General features: G+C 42.0%; 1 protein-coding gene across 7 annotated transcripts in view; it reads left to right on the forward strand.

The window, feature by feature from the left end:
* The window catches only part of SLIT2 (slit guidance ligand 2), a 243100-nt gene that overhangs the window by 140031 nt on the left and 79238 nt on the right, over window positions 1-23831 (forward strand). For all 7 annotated transcript variants that reach the window (XM_083460424.1, XM_083460427.1, XM_083460423.1 and 4 more), the window contains exons 6-7: window positions 10055-10126; window positions 18011-18082. In XM_083460424.1, coding sequence (XP_083316550.1) covers window positions 10055-10126; window positions 18011-18082 — 144 coding nt within the window. The remainder of the gene's footprint in view (window positions 1-10054; window positions 10127-18010; window positions 18083-23831) is intronic.

The following is a 23831-nucleotide window of genomic DNA, read 5'->3' on the forward strand; positions in this document are numbered from 1 at the left end:
TTTGTTTTTTGTTTGGGTCTCATTTTTTTCCACCTTCTTAACTACCAGCAATTGCAAAGATGCATTACATGTTTTATGCAACAATTAGTTAAGCGTATATGCATGGTTAGTATATATACTAGAAATTCAAATGGCAGCATTTTAAATACCTGTAAGATAGATGTATAATAGATAAATAGGTACCGCTCCAGCGGGAAGGTAAACGGTGTTTCTGTGCGCTGCTCTGGTTCGCCAGAAGTGGCTTAGTCATGCTGGACACATGACCAGGGAGCTGTACGCTGGCTCCCTCGGCCAATAAAGCGAGATGAGCACTCAACCCCAGAGCCCTCTGCAAGTGGACCTAATGGTCAGGGGTCCCTCTACCTTTTCAGATAGATGATGCCTCCATTAAAAGCAGAGGTGAATCTATTCCAGTCAATTACTGGCTGCATTGTGCTGTTTTAATTTTGCCCATTATGTCTCTGAACTTACATTCCAAATGTTAAGCTATCTCCCCCACCCTCGATTATGCAAAACCACCAGTTCAAACTGTTGCATGATGAGTAGTTGCCCTTGAACTAGAGAGTAGTTCAGTTTATGTCTATGAAGAGGCAGTTGAAGATCTTTCTGAATGCCTGCAATAGCTGCAGCTATTATTACCTGGACTGCTACTTAAGGGTCTGAGAAATTGACTGGCTGGAACACCAACCCGACTATTTTTGAACAGAACCTTTAATTCTCTCTTTACTGTGACTATCAAAGTGTGTCTTGAAATGATTCATAGTTGATACTAAAATCTATGTGAAACTTCATGAAATCAGTACCTCTGAAACTTATCAATTCTGGGTTTTTGTAAAAGCGGTTAGTTGTAAATAAGTATGCAGTTAATTGTGGTCGATATGAATTGACTTTAAAATACTTGAGAAAATTTGGTAGATGCAAACGCAAATCAAAAAGGTCCAAGTTAGATCCAGTAACGAAGTTGATGACCATATGCTCAAATGAGCCTGGATAGCTCAGTTGGTTAGACCATGGTGCTGATAACACCAAGGTTGCAGGTTCAATTCCTGCATTGCAGGGGGTTGGACTAGATGATCCTCGGGGTCCCTTCCAACTCTACAGTTCTGTGATTCTGTGATTCTGTGAAATGAGTGAAAAAGGCTTGAAGAGAAAAGTGGTGAGCTTGTTAGAATAGCCATTCCACAGAAACTGTGTGCACGTACTTATGCGAGCATAAAGAAAAGTTGTTTCTAACATTGATCTATACAAGTTAAATTAAACTCCCGCAGCACTTCTGTTAGTGATTAAAGGAAAATTATATCTGCTTCACGAATGTGCGCATTATCTATCTATCTCTTTATCTGTCTATATAATGTATGTTTTATTACATGTATGAAATAAACAAAGTAGTTACAGAATAATCAAAACACACAGCAGATTGGTTTTATCTGCTTTTGAAGTCTTTGAGAGCAGCATTTACCATTTAGATATCAAAGAAATGAGCCATTTCTTTTTTTATACAATGCATAATTGTGGGGAACAGACAATTATAAACAGAAAATTCAAGAGTACAAACCAATGTCCTGACCACCACTGATAACTAATAAGTTTATTAGGTAAAAGAAAAACCCCAAGGTTTATAAGTAAATCTTAGATTTTTCCTTTCAACCTTAGCTTGACTTTGGACAGAAATTGTAATAACATTTTGTCTGCAGTATGTAGCTACAACTGGAGCGCAGAAGTATTTCTAAACACCACCCATTGATTTGAATATATAACTCTAGCAGGAGAAAGAAGTGTGAGACAGCAGGGAGTTACATGATTGAAGTGCTAATGCTTTCAGGGGAACTTAATAAAGAACCCCTGTGGTGTTTTGTGCACTCTCAACTGGGGGTGAAAAAGAGATAATATGTGTCAATATATGTGATCAGTAGTATATGTGTTTGGAAAGGGTAAATAAAGTTATTGCTTGCAGAATCCCTGAGAAAAGCTGTCACAGGTATTCTTGATAATTTGTAAAGTCTAAGGACAATTCTCTGATGCATATATATTTGAAATGCAGATCATATTAAAGAAGCTTAATATGTTTAGATAATGAAAAATATTTACAGTAATGTTTCATATATGAACAGAAACCTTACTGTATTGCTTTGTGTTACGTAATGAAAATGAGACTCTGAGAAGGATGACACCCACAAGGTGGGCAGACTTTTTGCAACAGTTATTTATAAAAAAAGGGCACAGACAATTGCTGGCGTCAAACCCCTTATGTGGATTGTGGATTTATTGGGAGGCAGGGCTATAAACATTTTAACTGATCTTCAGAATAGTTCAAAAAGGTACATGAACCCCATATAACCAGACTTTATGCACTTTGTGAAATGAATAAACCCCACACACTGTGATTTGCATGTGAAGATTTCCATTCATTTTAGACTGCTCCCCATGGCAATTCAGGTTTCTGTAGAGAAGATCTATGTACAAGGCTTTTTAAAAAAAGAACAAGTAGGGTTTCCTCAAGCAGGCAAAGTAGAAGTAAGACTTTATTATGTACAGTTGCTGTAGTCTCAGATCTCCTCTGGTGTCCATACTGCAGAAACAGTGTGTGGTACCCCTGCAGATTTCTTGAATAAGGCTTCCTGGCCCTTCATCACACTGGTTTTTCCCTTGGTACCAAGTTCTATCACTCTGCTTCTATTCATTATAATACAACACTTTTTGCATCTTCTTTTTCTCCTCTTGGGATAAGAGGATCAATGCCTGCAGAGAGCCAGCTGTGGGCTCTGAGAGGCTCAGCAACTGCTTTACAAGTGGTGCTATGGTAAGCCTCCAAGCCTCTTGGGCTTGCCGATCATAAGGTTGGCAGTTCGAATCTGCACGATTGCTCCTGTTGCTCTGTCCCAGCTCCTGCCAACCTAGCATGGTTTAGTCATGCTGACCGCATAACATGGAAAGCTGCCTGCAGACAAAGACTGATTCCCTCAGCCTGAAAGTCTATTTTGACTGAACTTAACCGTCCAGGGGTCCTTTACCTTTTACATGAGAACTCCATATATCCATAATTCAGATATGGTCTGAAGCTCAACATCAAAAAAACGAAGATTATGGCCACCGGGCCCATCACCTCCTGGCAAATAGAAGGTGAAGAAAAGGAGGCAGTGAGAGATTTTACTTTCTTGGGCTCCATGATCACTGCAGATGGTGACAGCAGCCACGAAATTAAAAGATGCCTGATTCTTGGGAAGAAAGCAATGACAAACCTAGATAGCATCTTAAAAAGCAGAGACATCACCTTGCCAACAAAGGTCCGTATAGTTAAAGCTATGGTTTTTCCAGTAGTGATGTATGGAAATGAGAGCTGGACCATAAAGAAGGCTGATCGCCAAAGAATTAATGCTTTTGAATTATGGTGCTGGAGGAGACTCTTGAGAGTCCCATGGACTGCAAGAAGATCAAACCTATCCATTCTGAAGGAAATCAGCCCTGAGTGCTCACTGGGAGGACAGATCCTGAAGCTGAGGCTCCAATACTTTGGCTACCTCATGAGAAGAGAAGACTCCCTGGAAAAGACCCTGATGTTGGGAAAGATGGAGGGCACAAGGAGAAGGGGACGACAGAGGACGAGATGGTCGGACAGTGTTCTCGAAGCTACCAGCATGAGTTTGACCAAACTGCGGGAGGCAGTGGAAGACAGGAGTGCCTGGCGTGCTCTGGTCCATGGGTTCACGAAGAGTCGGACATGACTAAATGACTAAACAACAACAACAAATAATTTTAACAACCTCACAATATCTTCATTTTAAATTTTTTTTAAGTATTTGCATTTTTAGATATAGAAAACATTATTTAACCGGCAGGGATCTTAAAAACACAGTCAGAAAGACATACACTACTTTCCAATAGGCCTGCTAGGATCACTAAACATATCAGGAGGAAAGAGTTTGATTCTTACACCTCCATGTTACATATTCCATGTTATTCAATCAGACTAGTATTTTGCCTAATTTTTATTTAGTATTTGGGTTTGTTGACACTCGTAAGAAGACTTTGCCTCCTGAGTCAAGGATAAGATTTGGTGATAGAAGAGGGAGGGTTTCTTCAGCCAGTGGCAACTTCTTAAATAACTTTTGCATTGATATTTTTCTCTCTGACTAGTATAGTCTCAATAGCCTTTTCAAAATAGTTGCCGCTATTCCACGCTACCTCAAAGAACATGAAACAAAGAGGAAAAAACACTACATTTTAATCAGCAGTCTTGCTGCCAAGAAAATGGTTTGTGCCAAGTTTTATCCCAGAGTGAACAGGAAAAAAATGTGGGAAAGGAGCAAGTTTGAAAACTGCTATCCAGCCTCAGCTACAGCAGTGTTTGGAAGACATCATTAAAAGAAGGACCCCCAACTTCTTCTTTTTTCAGATGCACCTGAACTCATGCCAATTTAGGAGAAGAAATCTGCCTTTCAGCTCTTGTAGGACAAGATTTGCTCGAGTGCTTTCTGTGCCGTTAAATCTTTCCCTTTGTGTATAATATGGATGATTTAGGAGCAGCTGTGTCAGTGCTGATTTATACATTGACAGCTAAGGATAATAAGATATGGGGCCAACATACTGCTCACCCTTTTACAGATTAACCTGCAGACTGCATTAGGCAAATTTGATGGCATTAAAAGATTTTACCAATTTGTCTGGAAACAATTTCTCTTTTGTGTTGTGTCAGGGGATAACATTTCATGCCATTGTACTAATTTAAATGGCTTAGATAAATTACTCTGGAGGTTAGAGAACTGTACTGGATATATTATTTTGGCCCTTTAAAATAAAAAGCCTATTAACTAAATTGTTAAATGCCCTTAATTAGTTAAAATGGAAAGTGCCTGGGAATTTTTTAAAAAAATACTCTGCAACACAAACATTGCACCAAAATGATTAACTGCAGTGTCTAGAAAATGATTGTTCTAGCAGACAAGTAACATACTGCAGTGAAGAATACAGGAAAAATAGGGAACGATCCAGTGTGAAATTATATTGCGCAAGCTGAATGAGAACAGTGTAAGAGCAATACTGCACCTTTGTACTTCTTCCATTAATCCCAATGGACTGAACTCCTAGTGAGTATATTTCTGAGTGTATACAGTCCTTGATCGTGCCTGCAAATACTCTTGCTTCCAGTCCCACTGCCTCTCAAGTTACAATGAAACCATGTAGTAAACGTAAAGGTACTCCTGACCGTTAAGTTCAGTCGCTGACAACTCTGGGGTTGCAGTGCTCACGTCGCTCTATAGGCTGAGGGAGCCGGCTTACAGCTTCCGGGCCATGTGGCCAGCATGACTAAGCCACTTCTGGCGAACCAGAGCAGCGCACGGAAACACAGTTTACCTTCCCGCCACAGCGGTACCTATTTATCTACTTGCACTTTGATGTGCTTTTGAACTGCTAGGTGGGCAGGAGCTGGGACCGAACAATGGGAGCTCACCCCGTCTTGGGGATTCGAACCACTGACCTTCTGACTGGCAAGCCCTAGGCTCTGTGGTTTAGACCACAGCGCCACCCGCATCCCTAAGCCATGTAGAGGTAATCCCAAAGTCAAGGGCTTCTTACGTACTGTAGCTCTTCAGCACGGCTGGCATGTAGCTTTCCTGCAGTCAGAAGCAGGTGTTGTTCCATACAGCACTTCATATAGAACTTTATTCCTCTTTGGAGGGGTGGCCTGCAGACTGTATCTGTCCAACAAGCTGCAGGAAGTGGTCATCTCTCCCTGCAGAACTGAGCAGGAGATAAACTGCCCTGCCTGTTGTTTATAAGAGTAAAAGGCAGCATTTCCACCTTTCAAAGAACAAAGTTGTAGTGGGGATCGAAGCAGTGCCTCTTACTTTGCACAGAATGATCTGTGTGAAGTTAAAAGGCAGCATTTTCAGCCAGCCACAACACCAGTCCTGGAATGGGGAAGCCAGGAAACACTGAGTGTGCAGAGAAAGTGGGAGGTAGGAAAGATGGAGGAAGAGTATGCTGGATGCCTGTGTATGTGTGGTGTGTTCAGGTACACACTAGCCATTCCCAACTGCTTGCGTGTGGCCCACAGAGATGGGACTGTCAATTCAGCCTTTGAACCAGAAAAGGGTAGCCACCCCTGCTGTACAGCACTGTATTATTCCTTGTTACAGTTCTATAACACAAAGGCACACATTGCTGCATCAAATGTAGAAATAACAAGCAAACAAAAAAAAAGTTTGTACACATTGTGTGATAAAAATAATTATATTTGCATTTGCTCATTTGCGGTTCCATGAAAGTGAAATGGGTTTTTAAAAGAAGTATAGGACAGAAACTGGCTGTTGAAAAATAGCGGGGGACAGGACTGCATAGTGTGATGTGTAGTGGCATAGATACAAGCAGCCAATGTAGGTTAAAACCCCAACACTCAAATTTTGGGTGGAGAAATGAGGACACGGAATTTAGATCCCTGCTGCCTCTCACAATAGCTGTTCTTCAGACCTTAGTAATTTTGCAAGGACATAATGAGAAGTATTCAGTAAGGAAAGGGAGGACAAGTGATGCAAAAGGCAAGGGTGAGTCAATAGTGAGTCCAACATCCCATTCCTGCCAAGTCATCCACCCATTGAGACCCTATGACCGTATATGTAAAATTATGATTGCCCCATATGCATCACTTTGCACTTGTTTACCTCGAATTGCATTTTTCATTTTACCACCCATTCACCCAGTTTGGAGAGTTCCTTTTGGAACAATTTACCATACTTCTTTGTTTTAACAACCCTGAACAATTACAGTTATGAGCAAACTTGCTCACCTCACTGCTCACTCCTAACTCTGGATCATTTATGAGCAAGTTAAAAGGTGCGGATCCCAGTATCAATGTAATACAGGAAAACTAATGTTCTATCAAGAGGGTTGCTTTGGAATGTAATTCTTTTAAGCAACCAGTTTTTATTGATGTTATGGTAGCATTATGTTATTATGTTGTATATTCTCTCTCTCTCTCTCTCTCTCTCTCTCTCTCTCTCTGACTGAGAGTAAGTGCAGTTTATTAAACAAATAAGTGGCAACTCAGAGATGAAGTCAAAGGCAAGCTGAAAAGTTGAGTTTTAAGGAGTGATTTGAAAGGGGGTGGGTAATGAAAGTGTTTCATAAAGAAGTACCAGACCTAAATAGGACGTGGGTGGCACTGTGGGTTAAACCACAGAGCCTAGGACTTGCCAATCAGAAGGTCGGCAGTTTGAATCCCCGTGATGGGGTGAGCTCCCGTTGCTCGGTCCCAGCTCCTGCCAACCTAGCAGTTCGAAAGCACGTCAGTGTGCAAGTAGATAAATAGGTACTGCTCCGGCGGGAAGGTAAACGGCGTTTCCGTGTGCTGCTCTGTTTCGCCAGAAGCGGCTTAGTCATGCTGGCCACATCACCCGGAAGCTGTATGCCAGCTTCCTCGGCTAGTAAAGCGAGATGAGCGCCGCAACCCCAGAGTCATCCACGACTGGACCTAATGGTCAGGGGTCCCTTTACCTTACCAGACCTAAGGAACAACCAACAAGAGAAAGGACACATTTTGAAGGAGGAAACCTGGTGGTGGTGGATTGGAAGGCATGAAGGTCATGGACAGGGCCATAGTATGATCTGTTAAAATTCATATCTCATGCAACTGCTCAGTCAAGCTGGGATGCTTGAATTTTAAACTAGGTTATAATCCTTGTGTAAATTGAGCCATGCCAGTGCATGAATGTTTACACGAGGGTTTTAGCAGAGCTGGCCCACCCATGAGGCAAGGTGAGGTGGACTGCCTCGGGCAGCAGGATCCACAGGGGCAGCAGATTCCAATGTAGATCTCCCACCACCCCCTTGTTCCTGATACAGATCTTCACTCACACCTTCTTCTCTGAAGGAAGGGACACCATTTTATGGTTTGCCTCAGGTGCCAAAATGTCATGGGCTGGCCCTGTGTTGTAGTTACATTTTACTAGGCAATGTCGTAAAAGCAGGATGCTGCCTAAAATATTGTAACAGTGTTACTTCAGAAGATGTAGCTTTGTCAGTGCAGATCTTGCCTCAGTGAAGCAAGTCAGCAGAAACTGCCAAACAGTTTTGCTTAGAAGCAAATCCCACAGGTTTTACTGCACATTATTTGGAAGTAAGTGTGTTTAGAATCGGATCTTAAACCAGTGGAAATCAAAGCAATTTAGTGGCAGAGTAGACTAGAACTGATAGAGCATGGGTAGGCAAACTAAAGCTCAGGGGCTGGATCTGGCCCAATCGCCTTCTCAATCCAGCCCACAGACAGTCCAGGAATCTATGTGTTTTTACATGAGTAGAATGTGTCCTTTTATTTAAAGTGCATCTCTGGGTTATTTGTGGGGTATAAAAATCCGTTCATTATTTTTTTTTCAAAATATAGTCCGGCCCCCCACAAGGTCTGAGGGACAGTGGACCAGCCCCCTGCTGAAAATGTTTGCTGACCCCCGTGTTAGAGCAACTGAAGCTAGCCTCACATTAAGCACTCCCCTTAAAAGTAACTGATACTTGCTTCCAAGTTAAAATGCTTAAAATCAAGCAGCTCAGCAACAGTAAAAAATACAAGCCCTATTCAGGCATTCAAATCGCTTGAGAGTGAGGGAAAGTTGTGACATGGGAAGCCTATTCTGCATGGCTACGCTTCCTGCACAAGTTAAACCCCTGCTTGCATATGGCTCCCACTTTCCTAGAACAGGCTCTCCACTTCAGAACCCCCCCCCCATGTGTGGGGAGCATGGGGCAGGGACAGTAAGCATTCAATAGTGTGGCTAGTGACTGCAGCTCCACTGTTTCTCCCATGCAATTACCAGTGTGTGGGCTTTCCTTATGGCTGTTTTCAAACTTCATCATAATTGTTGGCGGGTTTATCATTAAATGGATAGGTGTAAAGATTTCCATAGTCACTGAATCCGTTTCAGACAACCTGCTTTAGTTGCTTGGGGTGGATGGATGGATAGATTAAAAAGTGTGTGGGGGGAGTGCATCTTTGTTGAAACAAGAAAATGTTGCATATTTTTAAATAAGGTCAGCTATTTAGAAAAAAACAACAACCCTGTAAATTGATCACCCCAGTCCTATTCACGTTTATCTGGAAATAAGCCATGTGGAACTTAATTCATGAATGCATGCACTTCAATATTGTATTTTAATTTCCATTGTTATGTTTATAGAAATGGCGCTCTTATTTCAACCAGAGATTTTGGTTTTGCTCTTTGTATGAAAATGTATCAATCCTCCATTCCATACCCCACCTCAAATGAGGCAGTTGCCAATGTAGTAATGCTCTGAACCGGGGAAGGTAATAATCTTCAGAAAACTGAGTCTAAATTTTTCATACCTTAATACTTGAAGATTAATAATGTATGGGCAGCCCTGGTGATTTTTATGCCTAGAATTTCTGCGCTCCTTTATTGGATCTTATCTACATAGCTTCATGAAGAATATAAACTGTAGGAGTCATACACTAAGGATTGCTTTCACGAACAAGAATATGAATTGGTTTTATTCAGAAGGGAACTGGGGGAATGCTATGAGCATCATATGCACGCCTAAGGATGTGGAATTCTGCCTTTACGGAACTAAGGGTGGTCTCTCTCCGGCTCGCCAAGGATAGTGAAATTAACATGCAGCAGGGCTTCTCTGATAAATGGATTCTGTTAGGTCACTGAGGGGATGTGTGTGACATTAAGTGATTTACAGCCCTTTACCTTAATGAAATTGTTTCAGCGAGATGACGCTGAGAGCTTTTAATGGATAGCTTTTCTTGATGTAATGAAATTGCATTCCTTTGGCATTTAATATAAGGTGCAGTTATTATTTACTGGAGCTTTCCCAAGGCTGTCGTGTTTTTGCACACGCAGTTCGGAACAAAAAGAGACTTCGGTGGCAGCGTCAGGACCAGAATGGAGTGTGACATTCTTAAGCAGATGAGTGTATTTGGGGACTGCATTTCAGTTAGTCTGGCCTACCTTTCAAGCCTTATCTCTTAAGGAGGCTTTCTTATCCACAGTGCTGCCAGCCTTCATCTCTTTCACATATCGCCTCCTAATCTATTTAACAGGCAACTGGATTACAACCAGATCAGCTGCATTGAAGATGGGGCATTTAGGGCTCTCCGTGATCTGGAAGTGCTGTAAGTAAACTGCTTGTCTCTCTTACTTTTTAAAACAGAGAAGTCCGAATTCAGAAGCACATCTCGTGTCAAAATGTTTGAATGAAATGATGTATTAGAATAAAAATGATGCATTAGAATATTGCTTGATAAAATATTGTAAGCACATGGAAAGAGTTGAGATAATTCCCCCCCCCTTTTTTAACAAAATCATCACATTTGTCAGATACAACCATGTAAGGGCAAAGTAACTTCCTTATGGAAATAAATAAAGGGTTTTACAATTCAATGCATTCTTGTAAGCCCATTTTCCATTGTTCAGATCCACACAATTATGCCCCTCTTTTCAATCATAATCTTTGTGAAATGAACACATTCCAAAGCCTTGAATACACATTAGCAGCTTTCACAAAGCAAATTTTCTAGGAGATGGGTGTGTGATGTTTTCAAGAGCTGTGGCTTTCCATACTCAGTTTTTCTTGCAATTGATTTTTGTTCCTGACCTGCTGCCTGCAAGCTGTTCACTGTGGAATAGCTTCGCAGAAGTCAATAGGAGTTTTGTAGAAATAAGCAGGTAGGCAAGGTAGGACCTTAAGTTCCTTTTGAATTGTCATGCCAATGATGTATAGCTTATCTTCATTTAACTGAAAGTGGGTACAGCCTAGTATCCTAACAGTTTCCCTCTTCCTGCATTTTAACTGTAATCATTATTGCATTAATGATGATTAAATAAAAACCTTACTGCCTCTGAAATAAGACAGTAAATGTAATGAATAAAATGTCTATTATTATTTTTAAAAATGGCACATAATCATGAAATATGCTCTCAGTCAGTATTGCGTGTTCATTGGCGACACATTTTAAATAACTTATTTTCTCTGTCAGTATACAATGCCCTATGCAAATTTGTTGTTTTGATTTAATCGTTTTAAAAACAACCAGAAGGCACAAGGCTAAATTAGTTCTAAAGGAGATTCTTGTTAGTAGATTTCAAAATCAGAAAGTCATTTTCAGATTTTATTTTATTTTTAAATAAAAGGAACCCAGAAGCCCAGATGGAGAGCAATAAATATTATCATTATTTGGCAAATTCAGAGCTAGTCCCTTCTGTCCAGCTACAACAGTAAATCACAGTTAACGCTAGTTTGCATTTAAAAACAATTGTACCACTCCTTGCATTTTATTCAAGATGAGGTATTACAATGTTATAAGAATTTTTAGGTCTTCTATATATATCATGGAGCGAATAATATTGTATCAATTGAAAATACTTTTTAATGTAAAAACATTTGGATTATTTAAGTTTTCAGATGGGTCATATGCCATTCATACATGATCTACATTATTTTATCAGCTGCCAAAGAATTTCTAATCCTGGATAAAGTAGTGTATTACACTTTCCACTGTTCATATAAAACTTTAATCTCATAGTAAGCTATGGAACCTGTCCCATGTAAAATCTCTTACGCAATGAAAGTCAGGCCAGGCCTTCCAAATGTGCTTTCACAGTACTCTGTTAAGTTAGTGCATCATGTATATCCAATCTCTTAATTGGATACTATCCATACACATGCCCATTTGTGGCAAAAGCTCTGTTTGTTGCTGGATCAGTTCACCATAAAACAGTATGGCATCCCATAAGAAGGTAATGAGCCTAAATGTGCACATCATTATAGGAACAGCTACACATGACTGGTAGCTGGGCATGGCTATCTACATAGCAAAGAACAATAAGAAAATTCATTAAAAAAACATGTTCTAATATGCTGTAGATTTTGTTACTTTTGAAATTGCATATATTAACATTTAATAATGTGTGTGCGGGATGAGCGGAAGCGATGGACCAAATTCTTAAATCTGTTAACAGCTTGAAGTTAACCACTTATGTTTTCTATTTGACTAATCACATTGTTGCTTTGAACAGAGCAAAGTTCATGGAATGCATTATATATATGTATGTAGCAGGCTTGTGTGATATATATATATATATATATATATATGCATGCGCTTTACGGACAGGTTTTCCTCAAAGTTTTAACCGTAGACTTGGTATATTTCTAATAACAACAAAAAGATGTGAGGAAGGAGGAAATTCTTCTTGTGAATGGCAGTGGCGTAGCATGGGTTGTCAGCACCCGGGGCAAGGCAAGTAATTTGTGCCCCCTAACCCATGGATTTGCGCCCCCTAACCCGTGGATTTGCACCCCCTAACCCTAACCCCCAGATGTTGCGCCTGGTGCGGCCGGCCCCCCCTGCACCCCCCACGCTACGCCACTGGTGAATGGCAATGCAGTTTATGTCTTATTAAAACAGCCAAATTGAAATTGAGACCATTCAAAAAGAACACTTGGAAGGGTTTTAAGTAGTACTTCTGCCACTGAATTCATCCTGTGCCTGCTATTGTGGTTTTGAAATCACAACCTTCTGTTTTTAATTTTCTCCTGCTGCTGGCGGTGTGTGTGTGAATGGGGATCAGTCAAATAGTATGGAAATGGCAGAGGAAAACAATGGCTCTGGGAACTGTCACAGTGTGGTCAAATTCAGCAAAAGAAAAAAGGAAAGGGAAACATTTTTCTGTACTGATAACTGTGGGGTTACTTGAACCCAGGAAAGAAGAAAGAGCAAACAGATTACAGGAACATTTTGTGACGTCGGGAGGTTGGAGGTGGAGATGAACCTACTGTGAAATGTCATAGGTCATTGATGTCATGTGTTCTGGCAGCTGGTCCATGGACCCATGAAATAACTTCTTGTTCTGGAGAATACCATAGACTTCAACAAGACTAGTTTTGCAACACAAATCCCTGTAGGTCTTACAAGTGCACACCTGTTTTGATAGCAAATTTGCATGCTTTTTCAGAGTACATATATCGTTATTTGCTTATTGGCTTCATACGGGTTTGTTGCATTACTCAGGATGCACATAACAGCTACTCAGGATGCACATAGCAGAAGTATTTTGGCAGATACAGGATAGCATCCAGCCTATTGTGCCAACAATTTGTAGAACAATCAGCGCTAAAATTAATTGAAAGGTACATCAGAACACTGTTCCATCCATGGAGCTATTAAATGATTCTTGAGCATGTCAGGATCACTTTATTCCTTTTTACTAAGAATGCATTTATTTATTTTTTGTACACAGTAAGGAAATAATAAGAGTTTGGATTTTCACAGACTTGCGGGGCGGTTTTCATTAGACTGGTGACACTGATAAGTGCAAACTCAATATTTTGAAGCAGTTCTCCACACCCTTATAATGACAAGAGTTGTTTCACAAATGTCTTGACAATGGCATAAACCCTGTCATCTTTCACTTAAGCCATGTTCATAGGCATTTGATATTAGTTGACAAAAACACCCTCCATGTTATTGAGTTAAGATTGCAGGTGTCCGTCGATTGCAGGTGTCTGTCTGTTTTGGTGTTATTAATATTACAAGTAGAACCTGCCGCAGAACACTTCAGAGCAGAGTGATCCCGGTTAGCTATGTCTTCTTCCCAGATACTCAGTTTAATTTCCTCTTTCCCTACTTACAGTTTTCTGTTCCCCACAATGGTCAGTTTGCATTCCTTATCCATTGAAGATGCTCAGGCCTTACTTGGCTTTTCCCCCTATTAAAAAAAAAAGCAAACAATTCTGACACTTTTAATAGCATGTGAAGCTGTTGTTGTTGATGTTGTTGTTGTTAAATGTACTTCCTTTTGAAATTATTATTATTTAGTATTGTAGTTATTATTAATTTCATTTTTCAGTTGCCTAGGGTTGGATCCAAAGACATTTCCTCCATTAAAGCTTTCTTAGTTGCAGGAAGAGAGCGTCAGCCCAATACCTCTCTCTACCGGAAGCAGAGCCTAAGTCCCTTTCCCTTTCCCTTACAAACATACAAAAATCCCACCCTAGGACCAAAACTGCACTGTTCTGACAACACTTCCTGACTTTATCTCCAGAAGCAGGTCACTGCATGCTGCCACATGGTAGGACCAGCTCCACTGGATCCAAACCATATTGCATCTTTCCCCCAAGAAAACCATATTACTCTCCCTGAAGGCACCAGTCACTTGTGATAATCTTAAAGTCCATGCTTTGGAAATGCAGTGTTAGTATCTCATACAGTGGTACCCCCAAGACGAACGCCTCGGAAGACGAAAAACTCGCTAGACGAAGGAGTTTTTCGTTTTCTTAGCTGCTTCGCAAGACGCATTTCCCTATGGGCTTGCTTCGCAAAACGAAGCTTGCCCCGCAAGCTCTGGGGATAGCGGGGAAGCGCAGCACGTCTTCCCGGCTGTCCCCGGACCTCTTTTGAAGCAAGGGGCGGTGGGGAGAAGATCGCTTCTCCCCGTTGCCAGCCCCGCAATCTCCAGGGACAGGGGTCCCCGGAGAGGGGTCCGCGTGCCTTCCCCTCTCTCCCCGGACCCCTTTTGAACCAAGGGGCGGCAACGGGGAGAAGCGATTCTCCCCGCTGCCCCTTCCCTTGCTTTAAAACAGGTCCGGGGACAGAGGGGAAGGCGCGCAGCGCTTCCCCTCTGTCCCCGGACGGTCTCCACAGGAACACATTGATTGGTTTTCAATGCATTCCTATGGGAAACCGTGCTTCGCAAGATGAAAAACTCACAAGAAGAAAAAACTTGCGGAACGAATTAATTTCGTCTTGCGAGGCACCACTGTAGTTCAAATAATGGATATCTTGCTCTGTTGTGATTCTGCTTACCTTTGGGGTAGCCATCTTTCTGCCCCGGCCTGCGTTCACAACTGCCATTTTACAGTATTATAAATAAATAAGCTTTTCAGATTACAGCTTCCTTGAAAAGCTATATATATATATATATATATGCAGGTTTTGGTGTCCTCGGGTGTCTTCCCGTGTAAAAGTTGGGGTGTCTAGGCGACGTTTCGACGAGGTCTCACTCGTCATCTTCAGGCTGGTGCTTTCGGCTTCTTGTTACTGGAACAGAGCGGGATCTCAGTGTTTGAGTTCCTATAAATACTGTAGAGGGGTGTGGTGTATTGCCTCAAAAGTTCTGGGCAGAGGGGAAGTTCCCAGGCTAGTGTTCTTTTCTTCTTTTGTTCCTTAATTACTTGAGGGATATCTTGAGTGATTTCTTGAGTGATATTCTGAGTACCACTTAGGTGGGTCATTAGGTGTGGATTAGTTGCTAAAGCCTTCGTGTCTTGACCTCTTGAATTTGTGAAGAGTTTTTCTGGGAAGATGGCTGTACTGCACTTAGTTGTGCTTTGGCTTGGCTTCGTGTATAGGGGCGAGCTGTGGTTTTGTGCCCTGTGCCAGCCAGATCTGTGTAGGGATTGCAGGGGGGTGCAGCATCCGGAGTTGCCACTATGGTTTGGTTACTGGATGGTGTCTGTAATTTATCTGTGGAGAGGGTCTGGGTTTGGGTCTGGTGTGGTTGATTGGTGGTGGCGTTCTGTGTGCCTCTGGATCTGGTGTCGGTTTTTGTGGGGAGGGCTAATTTCCAGATGTCTGGCAGGCGGGACGTGTCGTCACGCTTGTTCATGTTGTGAGGGTGTTTCTCTATCTCGATGGCTTCCATGATTATTCTCTTGTGGTGATGTTCCATGTTAAAGAGCAATTTGGAATCTGCAAAATTAATTTCGTGTCCTGTTTCTTTCATGTGTTGGAAAAGAGAGGAAGATTTTTCTTCTTTTTTGACGGCATTCTTGTGTTCTGCGATACGTGCATTTATTCGTCTGTTTGTTTGTCCAATGTACGTGGCTGGGCAGACTTTGCAGGGTATTTCATAGACCCCTTGGTTTTCCAACTGGATTTTATCTTTGGGGTTTCCAGTTGGAAAACCAAGGGGTCTATGAAATACCCTGCAAAGTCTGCCCAGCCACGTACATTGGACAAACAAACAGACGAATAAATGCACGTATCGCAGAACACAAGAATGCCGTCAAAAAAGAAGAAAAATCTTCCTCTCTTTTCCAACACATGAAAGAAACAGGACACGAAATTAATTTTGCAGATTCCAAATTGCTCTTTAACATGGAACATCACCACAAGAGAATAATCATGGAAGCCATCGAGATAGAGAAACACCCTCACAACATGAACAAGCGTGACGACACGTCCCGCCTGCCAGACATCTGGAAATTAGCCCTCCCCACAAAAACCGACACCAGATCCAGAGGCACACAGAACGCCACCACCAATCAACCACACCAGACCCAAACCCAGACCCTCTCCACAGATAAATTACAGACACCATCCAGTAACCAAACCATAGTGGCAACTCCGGATGCTGCACCCCCCTGCAATCCCTACACAGATCTGGCTGGCACAGGGCACAAAACCACAGCTCGCCCCTATACACGAAGCCAAGCCAAAGCACAACTAAGTGCAGTACAGCCATCTTCCCAGAAAAACTCTTCACAAATTCAAGAGGTCAAGACACGAAGGCTTTAGCAACTAATCCACACCTAATGACCCACCTAAGTGGTACTCAGAATATCACTCAAGAAATCACTCAAGATATCCCTCAAGTAATTAAGGAACAAAAGAAGAAAAGAACACTAGCCTGGGAACTTCCCCTCTGCCCAGAACTTTTGAGGCAATACACCACACCCCTCTACAGTATTTATAGGAACTCAAACACTGAGATCCCGCTCTGTTCCAGTAACAAGAAGCCGAAAGCACCAGCCTGAAGATGACGAGTGAGACCTCGTCGAAACGTCGCCTAGACACCCCAACTTTTACACGGGAAGACACCCGAGGACACCAAAACCTGCATTCCTGTACCCGTGAAAATCTACGAAAACATATATATATATATATATATATATATATATATATGCGAATTATTTTATGTTTAGGACACATACACCTGCCGCACACTGTTCTTATAGCATCCTCCTTTGTTGGCGCATAGCATAATAGATTTATGCAGGTGTTTATGAATTTTGACTTGGCTAACTAGTGCTAGGTCACTGACCTATTCTCTTGTTCATGCTGAGCTTTTTTGTAGGATGTTCTGGCAGCTCCTGGATGCTGCTTGGCAACTTCTGCCAAAGCTGCAGAAGGAAGAGAATCTACGGTACCTTTCATTTCCTCTTCCCCTCTTTTCCATAGGGGAAAGGATTATTTCTCTTGCTTACCTTGGGCTTTTTTTCAACAGATGCTTTTTTTCCAGCACCTGGTGAGGCCAGCAGAACTCCTGTAGGATGAGGGTGCTTGAAAAATATTTTTTTAAAAAACTAACTAAAGGCAGATCATGCAACTCAGCACTTAGTTGTTCATCTTCCCTTATCATTTTTGCTGAATGTTAACTATTTAGGCACTGTCCCAATCCACCAAATGTCTTGCACATGCAAACTTACTCATACACATTCATAACCATATTTATGTGTCAAGATCTTCTTAAGTGGCTCAGGGCAATTGATTTAACTTACTTTCAAATACGTTTGCTTAGTGCTAATATTGTATTGAGTACAAATTTCAGTTTTCCTCTTTTACATCCGATGAGCATTTCCATCTCAAAATAGCATCAGCCATGAGAAGTTTGTCATCCTGATCCTAAACATAGTTAAATCCTAAGCACAGTAATATATTTCCATGTCTGTTTAAGGTTAGTGTTGGTATGCATAAGCGAAGTCTCTTTAGCACCTGTTGATACAATAATGGAGACGTATTTAGTATTGAATGTCAAAAACATAATTTAACTTTTAAGTTTAAGAAAATTAGAGACTTGGCAGTGGTGGCTAATGTCTTAGTAAACCTTGATTGAACTGCTGTAATGTTTGTTACCTATGCAAGGCTGCCTTCGAAGACTGCTGGAAACGATAGCCGCGGTGAGACTTCTGACCACCAGTCTGTTTCAGATGTTTCTTCAAATATTTGTAGAATTGTTGTGTCATGTGAAAATGTGTGCCTGTCCTTAATGTTTTACAGCACTCTCAACAATAACAACATCACACGACTCTCAGTGGCAAGCTTCAACCATATGCCCAAACTCAGAACCTTGTAAGTAGTTAACGTGTTTTACTTAAAATGTGATAAAATGTAATTCCTATTATTACCGTATTTTTCGCTCTATAACACGCACCAGACCATAACACGCACATAGTTTTTAGAGGAGGAAAACAAGAAAAAAATATTCTAAACAAAATAGTGGATATATGATTTTTGTGGTTCATGCTGTGGCCACACACATGTGATCTGACAGTGAGTTTGGAGTAGCCCAATGCAAAAATCCTGAGGATCCATGTGGATCCATGCTTTGTAACCACGGAGGAGGGAAGGAAGGGGGACCATGGATCCTCTGCTCACGACTGCAGCTGATCCCCCCTGCCACCCGCAGGCATTCGCTCCATAACACGCACAGACATTTCCCCTTACTTTCTAGGAGGAAAAAAGTGAGTGTTATGGTGCCAAAAATACGGTAGTTTTTCACAATAAGCAGTGTTAGGAACTATGTTTTAGAGGTTTGACCATTTAGTGCTACCCTGAAGGTGTGACTTACTGACCTGAATATTTCCCTTTGCGCAAGCAAGCCTTTCTGCCTTTGCCGTAGTATAAGTGTTGGGTTTGTAGGGAAGCGGGTGGCACTATGGGTAAAACCTCAGTGCCTAGGACTTGCCGATCGCATGGTCGGCAGTTTGAATCCCCGTGGCGGGGTGCGCTCCCGTCGTTCGGTCCCAGCGCCTGCCAACCTAGCAGTTCGAAAGCACCCCCGGGTGCAAGTAGATAAATAGGGTCCGCTTACCAGCGGGAAGGTAAACGGCGTTCCGTGTGCTGCGCTGGCTCGCCAGATGCAGCTTGTCACGCTGGCCACGTGACCCGGAAGTGTCTGCGGACAGCGCTGGCTCCCGGCCTATAGAGTGAGATCAGCGCACAACCCTAGAGTCTGTCAAGACTGGCCCGTACGGGCAGGGGTACCTTTACCTTTACCTAAGTGTTGGGTTATGTACAGACTGGTGCAGTTTGTAAATAACAGGGCAATTGCAGCAAAATGTGCTTTCAAGTAAGGCTTGATAATATTTGAAAGCTGAGAAGGTGGATGGCAGATCACACCCCATAATAGATCAGAAATGCAGGGCATGACCATGCCACAAAAATTGCATTTAATTTTTTGGACCCATATGTGTTATATCTGTCTTGTGTCTTGAGCAGGCTGATTATTGGCTAAGCTATAGCTATTTAAGACTCTTAGACCAGTAGAATTTTCAGAGAGCACAACTTCTTCACCTGTTTCCTTGTGAAGAAAACATTTGAAGGTGCGATAGATTGAAATTTTAAATAGGCAAAATGTATTTAAAAATAGCTTCTCTGGAACAAAACCTGAGAGGTATTTTGAGGAACTGGTCAGGTTTCACTTAAGATCACAGTAGAATCTGTGATTGGCTGTCAGATATGATAAATGTGAAATCTTTAAGGTTTTATTGCTGTAATGCTAGCAGGCCTAATTCAATTAAAATGGCTCTCCCAGATTTTTTTTTTAAAATATAAATAATACATGTTCCAATAGTGCAATAATTAAGGTTGTGGCAGCAGTGGCTTCAAGAACCCAATATTTAATGATGGGTCTTACATGTAAAATATGCATAAGGCTATTAAGAAAAATAATTGAACAAATTCTAGTTAGTGCTGATTTTTTTTAAAAAATAACACCAGTGTTTGATATGTTATGAACAGTAGATAAGTAAAACTGCATATGAAGCTCTTTCTCATATGCATTTAAATCAAGACTGAGCCCCGGATGTTTATCCTCCTCATGGCACCACAATTCAAGCATTTGATGAAACCTTCTCTTCCCTATATGCAGTGGCGTAGCATGGGTTGTCAGCACCCGGGGCAAGGCAAGTAATTTGCGCCCCCTAACCCGTGGATTTGTGCCCCCTAACCCATGGATTTTCACCCCCTAACCCTAACCCCCAGATGTTGTGCCCAGTGCGGCCGGGGCCCCCTGCACCCCCCACACTACGCCACTGCCTATATGGAAAAAAACAAGCTGCACAAAGTGTGGCCCAGAATTTGAGAAGCTTTTGCCTTCTCAGAGTTGTAGTAGTTGCGGCTGCAGCAGCCCTTTCCCCATTCCTTAAACAACCAGCCATGCCTAATAGGGGTTATTAATTCCCTTGAGTGTGGCTTTGCTAGGTGGCTCAGAATGGAATCCAATAGAGATGGATAACAGCAGCAACAACAACAACAATTTATTATTTATACCCCGCCCATTTGGCTGAGTTTCCCCAGCCACTCTGGGTGGCTCCCAATCAAGTGTTAAAAACAGTACAGCATTAAATATTAAAAACTTCCCTGAACAGGGCTGCCTTCAGATGTCTTCTGAATGTCAGGTAGTTGTTTATCTCTTTGACATCTGATGGGAGGTCGTTCCACAGGGTGGGTGCCACTACCGAGAGGGCCCTCTGCCTGGTTCCCTGTAGCCTCACTTCTCGCAATGAGGGAACCGCCAGAAGGCCCTTGGCGCTGGATCTCAGTGTCTGGGCTGAACAATGGGGGTGGAGACTCTCCTTCAGATATACAGGACCGAGGCCATTTAGGGCTTTAAAGGTCAGCACCAACACTTTGAATCGTGCTCGGAAACGTACTGGGAGCCAATGTAGGTCTTTCAAGACCGGTGTTATATGGTCTCGGCGGCCACTCCCAGTCACAGTCTAGCTGCCGCATTCTGGATTAATTGCAGTTTCCGGGTCACCTTCAAAGGTAGCCTCACTATGGAGCAAACAGCAAAAGCTCTCAAGCAATGTAACCTGTACACTTGGCTATGTTTCCTCTATCAGAGAAGGGGCTAAAATGCCACAACTTCAGCTGAGATCCTGCAACCTGACAAGCCTACTGATCAGTGTGGGGGGGGTCTAAAACTAGGGGAGATATTCAAATGGGTCTCCTGTAGTTTTAAAAATGGCCATATGAAGGCATGTAGCCGAGAAAGGAGGAGTTCAACCCCGATCCATTTTCTTTATGCCAATTCTCTCTCATACACATGCACCAACTGGAGGATCTGTTTCAGCCAAGCATAATAAAAAATTATGTATGTATTTATTTTGAATTATTTTTATTAATTTTACAAATTATTACAGATCAAACCAAATGAAATTAATTTAATACAATGTCTTAAAATCAGGTTTCCCGCTCCTGTTCCAAACGTATGATCATCATCATTTACCACATTATTTCTTATTTAGAGTCCAGTTGACATCCTTCACTTGCCATTAAACCATTCTTCCAGCTGACTGCTTTTTTCACCTTACAAACAGCACCTCCGTTACATCTTATAAATAAGTAATCAATTTTATGTGTGTAGTCCTTCATATACATTGTTGTTCCAGACCTGGTGTACTGGGAGAGTTAATTACTATCTTCCACTGTTCAGCTCTTTGCAGTGTTTATCTGGATGGTACAAGGTCACATTCCATTCCTTCTGCTGTCTACCAACTAGCGTGCAAGCTAACGCCATAAATAACTCACGGAATGCATATCCAAACTCTCCCATTAAAATTCTGTTCTGGAGTTCTTCCTCGGCACACAGCTAAAAACAAAATCTTTTTTCAAATTCAGCCTCTTTGCCAGATCTGTTCAGCAGCAGTTCATTCTTTTTTCACTGCATTCTTCCAACAGCACTCCTAGTCCAGTCCAGGAATAATTTTAAATGAAGTCCATGCAGCCTTGGTTGAGCAGGGAAGGCATAATAAAACCTTGTTAAATTATTTGTTGAGCATAAATCAAAAGCCTCCCCCCTCTTTTCCGAAGTAACAAACAGAATAACATAGCAGTGGCTACACACGTAGGACCATTTGAAAGCATAAGACTTGTCTTTCCCTTTCCTGGCTGTTGTAAGGATTGTCAAGCTTCGAAGAAAACATTCAGATACCTTCAAAGAGCCAAGCCCAGTCCTTTCGGCAGCTGACTGATTGCAGCCCATTAACACATGTTGGTCCAGAAACACCTCTTTATTTGTGCCAATTGTCCGAATTATGGAGGAACCAATCACAAATCATGCCAGAAACAGAGGCTCATCTATGGCAGGGACACACTCCCAGTTGCACCCACTCTGCCTTTCAAGTTGGCAGACACGGGCTTCAGTGGCACTGAGGGATGCAGTGAGCTCCCCATACCCCACTGGGGAACATTTCCAGTATTTTTGCCTCATAAAGCCTGGCTTTTCCCTGCCTGAACCTCCTCACTGCCCATGGAGGGTAGCAAGGAGCTACCACCATTGAAGTCGTGACGTAGCTGGAAACCTATTGTTATTATTGTTTATATGCTGCAAATGTGACTGGGTTTCCCCAGTCACTATTTATGGTTTCCAACAAATTAAAACACAGTGAGACATCAAACAGTAAAAACTTACTTAAATAGGGCTGCCTTCAGGTGTCTTTTCAAAGTCAGATGGTTGTTTATTCACTTGACATCTGATGGGAAGGTGCTCCACAGGGTGGGCTTGACCGCAAGGCGCTCTGCCTGGTTTCCTGTAACCTCCCTCCTCCTCCTCCGTAATACAATAAAAATGATGGGTATGGCAAATAAAAATAAATATGAAAGTAAAAAAATAAGACAGGGGCAAAACACCACTATTAAAAAATACAATGCCACATTCAGTTGTAACATATGAGAAGAACTGTCAGATGGAGCTGGATCTCAGCGTCCAGGTTGAATGATGGGGGTGGAGATGCAGGCCCAAAGCTGTTTAGGTCCTTAAAGGCCAGCACCAACACTTTCAATTGTGCTCAGAAACATACTGGGAGCCAATGTAGATCCTTTAAGACCGATGTTATATGGTCCTGGCTGCCACACCCAGTCACCAACCTTAGGAATAAATAAACAACTCTTAACAGTTCAGGACCCTGTCCTCTTTTTTTACTGGACAACCTTAACCTATGCTATCAACCTTCTTGTTGTTCTTTAGTCGTTTAGTCATGTCCAACTCTTCGTGACCCCATGGACCAGAGCATGCCAGGCACTCCTGTCTTCCACTGTCTCCTGCAGTTTAGTCAAACTATCAACCTTAACCACCTGCTATAAATGCAACATCTTTCCACCAACAGCTGAAAAGCTCAAATCCTTCCCTGGCTCCTTTTACTCCCTCCAGCCTTTAATTAACTACACTGCTGCTATGATCAACTTCACAATCCAATACTTCATTTCCCCAAATAGAGCCAACATGCCAAGATGAAAACACTTACGGGTTTGGTATCTTAATATTAAGCATTGTTTTGAGCATAGGTCTCTAGGTGTCAATGCACCTAATCCCCTCTACTGTAATTAAACCAAAAGAGATGGAAGAGACGATTCAGCAGAAAATGTGCTAACGAAAGGATTTCTGCAAGCAGTAACGCTGGTGGCTAATAATACCTCAAAATGTTCATTAGAGATTGTTCTTAAAACTCAGGTTTTAGCATGGAACATCAGTTCCCTAATCAATAGGTAGTCTTACAGTACAGGAAAGACCAAGGTTTGAGATCAGTATAGAAGGATTGCTCTGAGATACAGGGAAAGGGATCTGCTAGAGTAGGTAGTAGGAATATTTGTTGGTGGTCTGGTCTGGTAATATTAGGAACACCCCAGATATATACATCACATTATTCTTGGTCCATGGTTTCTCCATTTTTCAGTCTAAAAACCTTGGATGGCATTTACCTATCTTCTCCTACCCACAAGCTACCCACATATTCCTAGGATCCATAGGTAAAATTTTCTCAGTGCCTCCTTTCAATCTTTCACAGACCTAAAGGCTGCAGCATTCTTAAAGGCC

Source organism: Podarcis liolepis, assembly GCF_965112155.1.
Source record: "Podarcis liolepis genome assembly, chromosome: 9".
NCBI lineage: Eukaryota > Metazoa > Chordata > Lepidosauria > Squamata > Lacertidae > Podarcis > Podarcis liolepis.